Source organism: Cervus elaphus, chromosome 24 (genome assembly GCF_910594005.1).
Source record: "Cervus elaphus chromosome 24, mCerEla1.1, whole genome shotgun sequence".
Lineage (NCBI taxonomy): Eukaryota > Metazoa > Chordata > Mammalia > Artiodactyla > Cervidae > Cervus > Cervus elaphus.
In genome coordinates, this window is record NC_057838.1 from 54997152 (window position 1) to 55005216 (window position 8065).

Genomic DNA, 8065 nt, shown 5'->3' on the forward strand with positions numbered 1-8065 from the left:
TAGTTCTTTACCTGTGCATCATAAATCCGATGCATAGCCTGATACAACTGGTTCATATAGTTGGAAATAGCTGTGGCATCTTCTTCAAATACACCCAGTAAAGACCTTGTCTGTATAAAATAAAAACAGTAAGTTTATGTTAACCATTATATAAATCAAGTGGAAATCTTTTTTTTTTCCCCCTAAAGGAAGGAAAAAATCATAGGATACTAGAACTCTTAACAGTTCTGAGTTTTAATCTATTTTCTCTCTTTTGATAGAAATGCCAAGATGTCGGAGTTCTTTATTCTCAATTTCACTTCATTAAAACAGACAGATTTTCCAACTATGTCACAAAACCTTAGAAAGAACCACAAAGGTATATTTTTATGAATTAGAAAGTTTGCAATTAAGACTAAATCTACAGACTCAGATAAGACTAAATTAACAGTACTGCATGTATAAATATTTTAAATATCTCTTCTCAGGATAATTTAGTATGATTATTTCTCTTTTTCCAGTCTCTTCTAGTTGTATTGATATCAAACCCCTCCCCACTGCAATCCAAAATCACACCACAATGCCCCTTTCCATCCCCAACATGGCCTATAAAATGCTAACAGGATTTTTTCTGAGTGCAGACTTTGGGGTTCCTTTTTCTTCTTCTTTATACATTTCTATAGTGTTAGGCTTTTTGTTGTTGTTGTTGCACAATGAGCATGGGCATGTAAAAATTACCTGCACTTTCAGAGTACAAACTTGTCAGTCAGTAAATGTTAAGACTGTTAGATATAAGGAAACAGCATATTAAGGCAAACTATGATCACCTTTTTATATCCCATAGGCAGGCAAAGAATTAAATTTCAACAATTATTGAGATAATTACAGCTTAAAATCTAAAAAGCAACTTTGTACTTTTATTGTCAGTCAGTTCAGTGGCTCAGTCAAGTTCAACTCCTTGCGACCCCATGGACTGGGGCACACCAGGCTTTCCTGTCCATCACCAACTTCCGGAACTTGCCCAAACTCATGTCCATGGAGTTGGTGATACCATCCAACCATCTGATCCTCTGTCATCCCCTTCTCCTCCTGCCTTCAATCTTTCCCAGCATCAGGGTCTACTTTTATTGTACAATTAGTTAATTTACACCTTAGCCTTAGAAATTGGTTTTTAAAAATCAACGTTTTCTTAGCTTCCTATTTTCAGAAGCAGCAGCTAAGTCACTATGATTGAAGAAAAAAAAAAAAGCAGCACAAAATTCTGCCAGTATATGAATCCAGCTTATCTCAGTCCGGTACTTCCCAATGCCCCCGAGATTTAAAAATGAAAAAAATTTATACGATCTGAAAAGAAACCAAAGTATGCTTCAGAGACTCAAGTCTGACAGAATTTTTTTTTTTTCTTTTTAGCTCTAGTGCCCTACTCCCATTCCCCAAGTGCTATTTTAAGATGTAAAAAAGAAAATGTCATGAAATCTTGTTTAGGTAATTCCATTCCTAAGAAAAATCTGCCACTTAGGTTTTTCTTTTTATCTTCAAAAAATGATCATTCTAATTCAAGGAATAAAACATTATGCAAAAACATGTAGTAAACTTAAAAGGATGTTCTCAGCCTCAAACAGTGTTGAAATAGCTTCCCTGTGTTTTTAAGTTCATAATATCAAGTTCAAAATTGTATAATGACTGTTTAAAGTTAGTAGCTTACACAAATGCAATCAATATGGTACCATTTCATAGAATCCATGATGACATCCACTATGAGCTGCACCAGTTTTATGGTGGCTCAGACAGTAAAGTATCTGCCTGCAATGCAGGAGACCCAGGTTCGATCCCTAGGTTGGGAAGATCCCCTGAAGTAGGAAATGGCAACCCACTCCAGTATTCTTGCCTGGAGAACACCATGGACAGAGGAGCCTGATGGGCCCCAGTCCATGCGGTGGACATGATTGAGCAACTGAGCATGCACGTATAACAAACAAAATAATGCTGGCAATTAAGCTATGAATTCAGATTTTCTTATGTTTTGAAGTTTTTACTTTATATTCATGGGAACAGATCTTTGGCAGAATTTTATATATAACTCTCACATAAACACAAAAAAAGAAAACACAAGTTGCCTAAATTAATACAGCTCTAAAATTTCAACTTATTTGTTTTTTTGGCTGCACCATGCTGCATGTTTCTTTCCCTGACCAGGAACTGAACCTGTGCTCCCTGCATTGGAAGTACAGAGTCTTAACCACTGGACCACCAGGAAAGTCCCTGTAATTTCAACTCTTGTATTTTTTTGACATAAGAGTCATCACTAAAAAAAAAAAAAAAAAAAAAGAGTCATCACTAGCCATGTTTTCACATCCAGTATTATTCTGTACCACAAGCAGGTGACAAATATTTCTTAGAAGCGCTCCACTTTTATCTTCAGTATTTTCTTCCAAACTATTGATATCCAGTCAGCAAGTTTTGATGGCAACACTTGCTTCATTTTACCAGCTGTCAAAGAAATATTTTCAGACAAAAAACAAGACTGATAATCCTTCAAGTGGTCGTTAAATTGATTTGTTGGCTCAACATTGAAAAGTTGCACTTGGTCAGCCATGTGACTAGGAGAAATAACCAAGTGTGTACATTTGCAGGCAATTACAAGTAAAACAACATCAAGTATAAGAGGCATCTCAATATAAGAGATATAAAAATGTGAATTTTAAAAAGTACGCCTCATATTTTATGAGTATTTCACATTATGCCAAAGAGAAAAGCCTCCATTTGAGACTGAAGTTTGTCTTCCCAGTTCTGGCTTGGATGAATCATGGATATTTATCTACACATCAAATCAATTATTTTTCAAAGATCATCTCTGTTCTTACTGAGACTTCCCTGGTGGCTCAGGCGGTAAAGCGTCTGTCTGTAATGTGGGAGACCTGGGTTGGATCCCTGGGTGGGGAAGATCGCCTGGAGAAGGAAATGGCAACCCACTCTAGTATTCTTGCCCGGAAAATCCCATGGACAGAGAAGCCTGGTAGGCTACAGAACATGGGGTCACAAAGAGTCGGACATGACTGAGAGACTTCACTTCACTTCTGTTCTTACTAAACAGAAAGTTTCTCACTTAAAAACAATATATAAACATGGATAAGGTATCTAGTATAGGCTTCAGATTTCCTATTTCAACAAATGATATCTTTTGCAGAATAGTACAGTTTGAGCAAGATAAAACCTAAAAATGTTTTTGTTCAATTATCTGGATTTGGACTTGCAAACATACCTCTGTTTTAATACTTAGTTACTGTAAAGTAAAACTAAAAAGAGGGGCTTCCCAGGTGGTGCTAGTGGTAAAGAACCCACCTGCCAATGCAAGAGACATAAGAGACCAAGGTTTGATCCCTGGGTTGGGAAGAACCCCAAGGTGGCAGCCCACTCTAGAATTCTTGCCTGAAGAATCCATGCACAGAGAAGCCTGGCAGGCTACAGTCCATAGGGTCGCAAAGAGTTGGAGATGACTAAACCAACTTGGCGCACACAACAAAACTAAAAATAACTGTAATTCAGGGTAGTCTTTCACAACTTCCAAGTTCTATTTTATATAGCAGTTCGCAGGCCACGTTTGATTAGGATTAAATAATCTAATAAATACATCTATATCAGGAGCTTTTAAAGTTTTCCTCCTTTCTGTTATCAACTTCTTAGACTATATGCTAGATAAATCCTGTACAATGACATTGTACAGGAGACAGGGATCAACACCACCCCCAAGAAAAAGAAATGCAAAAAAGCAAAATGGCTCTCTGAGGAGGCCTTACAAATAGCTGTGAAAAGAAGAGAGGTGAAAAGCAAGGGAGAAAAGGAAAGATATACCCATGTGAATGCAGAGTTCCAAAGAATAGCAAGGAGAGATAAGAAGGCCTTCCTCCGTGACCAATGCAAAGAAATAGAGGAAAACAATAGAATGGGAAAGACTAAAGTACTCTTCAAGAAAATTAGAGATACCAAGAGAACATTTCATGCAAAGATGGGCTCAATAAAGGACAGAAATGCGATGGACCTAACAGAAGCAGAAGATACTAAGAAGTGGTAGCAAGAATACACAGAACTGTACAAAAAAGATCTTCACGTCCCAGATAATCATGATGGTTTGATCACTTACCTAGAGCCAGACATCCTGGAATGTGAAGTTAAGTGGGCCTTAGGAAGCATCATTATGAACGGATCTAGTGGAGGTCATGGAATTCCAGGTGAGCTATTTCAAATCCTAAAAGATGCTGCTGCTAAAGTGCTGCACTCTTTATGCCAGCAAATTTGGAAAACTCAGCAGTGACCACAGGATTGGAAAAGGGCAGTTTTCATTCCAGTACCAAAGAAAGGCAATGCCAAAGAATGCTCAAACTACTGAACAATTGCACTCATCTCACACGCTACCAAAGTAATGCTCAAAATTCTCCAAGCCAGGCTTCAACAATACATGAACCGTGAACTTCCAGATGTTCAAGCTGGTTTTAGAAAAGGCAGAGGAACTACAGATCAAATTGCCAACATCTGCTGGATCATCAAAAAAGCAAGAGAGTTCCAGAAAAACATCTATTTCTGCTTTATTGACTATGCCAAAGCCTTTGACTGTGTGGATCACAATAAACTGTGGAAAATTCTTTAAGAGATGGGAATACCAGACCACTTGTCCTGCCTCTTGAGAAACCTGTATACAGGTTAGGAAGCAAGTTAGAACTGGACATGGAACAACAGACTGGTTCCAAATTGGGAAAGGAGTACATCAAGGCTGTATATTGTCACCCTACTTATTTAACTTATATGCAGAGTATATCATGAGAAACACTGGGCTAGATGAAGCACAAGCTGGAATCAAGATTGTTGGGAGAAATATCCATAACCTCAGATATGCAGATGACACCACCCTTATGGCAGAAATCGAAGAAGAACTAAAGAGCCTCTTGATGAAAGTGAAAGAAGAGAGTGAAAAAATTGGCTTAAAGCTCAACATTCAGAAAACTAAGATCATGGCATCCGGTCCCATCACTTCATGGCAAATAGATGGGGAAACAGTGGAAAACTTTCTTTTTTGGGGCTCCAAAATCACTGCAGATGGTGACTGCTGCCATGAAAGTAAAAGACGCTTACTCCTTGGAAGGAAAGTTATGACCAACCTAGACAGTATATTAAAAAAGCAGAGACATTACTTGACATCTAGTCAAGGCTATGGTTTCTCCAGTGGTCATGTATGGATGTGAGAGTTGAACTATAAAGAAAGCTGAGCGCTGAAGAATTGATGCTTTTGAACTGTGGTATTGGAGAAGACTCTTGAGAGTCCCTTGGACTTCAAGGAGATCCAGCCAGTCCATCCTAAAGGAGATCAGTCCTGGGTGTTCATTGGAAGGACTGATGTTGAAGCTGAAACTCCAATACTTTGGCCACCTGATGCGACAAGCTGACTCATTTGAAAAGACCCTGATGCTAAGAAAGATTGAAGGCGGGAGGAGAAGGGGACGTCAGAAGATGAGATGGTTGGATGGCATCACTGACTCAATAGACATGAGCTTGAGTAAACTCCGGGAGTTGGCGATGGACAGGGAGGCCTGGCATGCTGTAGTCCCTGGGGTCGCAAAGAGTTCAACATGACTGAGGGACTGAACTGAACTGAACTGATGTTAGATAAACAGTCCAGATAAGAACAAAAATTTACGTCCCAAAGCATTAATCTCGGCTCTCTATATAAAACTACAAAAGTCCAACAACAGGACAACCATATTAAGTCAGTCAAGGAAACACGCAACCTTTGAGTTGTTTATTCAGTACGTAATAATGTGTGAAGATACTTAAGTTATGATATGTAGTTAAAGCCAAATAAAAATCATTATGCACAATATAATCTCAATCACATTAAAAGGTGTAAGAGAAAGAAAAAAACCTACAAAAAAGAAAGCAAACTATTAACAGAGTTTGCTGCTGAATACTAGACAGGTAACTGTGCTTTCCGTAACTTTAATTTTTCTGAAGCAAACAACTATTATTTTTATAATCAAGTACAAAGATTAAAACTTTCACTATCTATAACAGGTGAAATTTAGAGAGTTAAGTGACTTGCCATAAAGTAGAAGGTACCAACTGGCAGTAAAGATTAAAACCCTTATATCCTAAATCCCAAATCCAGGGCTTTCATTCTTGCCACAAGTTTTCCCCTAGAATTGCTTCCCAATGTCTTCCCTTTCTAAATCCCAGTTGTCCCAATTAACTTTCCCACATAAATATTAACTAGTTCAGATTTATTACTTCTAGAAATTGAAAGACTATCAATGTGGCTATTCCATTAAAAATTAATACTAATATGGCACATGCTTGTAAAAAACAGAAAAACAAAACAAAACAAAACTAATGCTCAAGTTGTAAACTTACTGTGTGAAAAACTCAAGAAATTAGATAAGTTAATAGATTATACCCTCCTCGTAAGTCATGGCTAAGGGCACTGTGTAACCCATTCTGAGCAGTCTTTATGAGCAGCTGTAAAAGCCAGGCCAGGTAAGAGAAGAAAGGTAAGGCAGCCTGTTGAGTCTTATAAAAAAAATAAAATGACAAAGTGTACCTGACCAATACATCCCAGAAAATTTTTGCTAAACATCTGAAACAAATGTAGCTTATAACTTTATACTACAGAAGTCATTAAATATGTGAACTGGCTATTATTCTGGCAGTCAAAATAAGCCAAGAAGTCGGTCTCTCTTTGTGTCAGTATAGGCTGATAAAGAGTACATTACCAGCAGGGATCAGGCCTGTGAAGATAACTTTCAGCGTGAAAAAAAACCCAATCAATTCTACAATCAGAGCCCAACTCCAACTTGGCAGTCAAAACTGGCACCATATCCATGGCAGACAAGACATACAGGAAAGTGGGATCTAGCCTCTCCCTCCTGTTCTTCTGGAGTCATATTAAACCATCAAGACACATGAAATATGTGTAACTGTAGTTCTAAATGAACATTTCAGAAAACTATCTTCATTCTAAGTGGTAGCCCAACAGCAACATCGTCTCGAATCCCTCATTGTGTAAGAAGACAGGCCTAGGGATGAAGTTTCTCAGCCCAAGTTCCAGCCCCCACCAGCATGTTTTTCTTAACATAGCTGATTTCATTCTTCAGTACTGAAAACATAAGTCCCTGTTACGTCTTCCTGTCTTAAGAGACTATCTTAAGCTACAGCAACCACCCCAGCATCATCCCCAATGCACAAAACACGGGGCTTTTATTTTGATGAGTTTACTAGAGCCAAGTCTGCAACCCGGGCGCAGCAGTCGTGGAGCCGCAAAGGCGCCGTCCACCTCTCGGCGTGCAACGCCCGAGTGACAGCGGTTGCACTCAGGGTCACGACACTCGGCCCGGAGGCTCTGGGATCTGTGACGGGCTTCGCCGAGGGCTTTCCGCACGAGCTAATCAACAGACTTTCAGTATTTCCCCCACCAAAATTGTCCATGTCCTTTCCTAGCCTGGTCAGAAATCATTGAGTCTACAGGGTCTTTTCTCCTCCTGCATTTCCTCCGAAGAGGTTTTCGAAAAGAAAATTCCAGGATCTGGATTTATCACCTCACATCACAGCAATTAAAAAGCATCTTTTGTCAAATACAAGGGAGCCCCGCGCGCGTAGCGACCGCCGGGCCCACCAGCCACGGCGGCGGCGGTTCGGTCGCCGCCCGCCGACTCCCAGACCCCGAGCGCGGCTTTCGGCCCAGCGACACAGGCCCACGCGGGCCTCGGGAGGGCGGCCCGGCCTCGGCAGCTCCGGGCGCCGCCCGCGACCGGCAGGGATACTGGGGGGCGGCGCCCACCTGGGCCAGGGCGGGCACCTGCGGCCGCGGCCGCGCCAGGCCTGGAATCGGCCAGCCCCGCTCCTTCCCTCGCCTCCCGCCGCCTAACCTGTGGGCTGTCCTCCAGCGTCTCTTCGATGGGCAGCTTGTCGATCCCCGGCATCGTGGCAAACGGAGGGCGGTGGCAAGAGACGAGGCGGCCGCCCACAGCTCCCCGCACCCGCCCGCCTGCAGCAGCTGACCCCGACCCGCCCTCTCTCGCTGGCTCCACCGCCCTCGCCGGGG

The 8065-nt window shown here is 41.1% G+C and overlaps 1 protein-coding gene across 2 annotated transcripts in view; it reads right to left on the bottom strand.

The window, feature by feature from the left end:
- Window positions 1-8058, bottom strand: part of APPL1 (adaptor protein, phosphotyrosine interacting with PH domain and leucine zipper 1) — a 32636-nt gene extending 24578 nt beyond the window's left edge. For both annotated transcript variants that reach the window (XM_043885851.1, XM_043885850.1), the window contains exons 1-2: window positions 7890-8058; window positions 12-110 (exon numbers count right to left, since the gene is read on the bottom strand). In XM_043885851.1, coding sequence (XP_043741786.1) covers window positions 12-110; window positions 7890-7943 — 153 coding nt within the window. In that variant the 5' untranslated portion in view covers window positions 7944-8058. The remainder of the gene's footprint in view (window positions 1-11; window positions 111-7889) is intronic.
- Window positions 8059-8065: the final 7 nt, after the last annotated feature.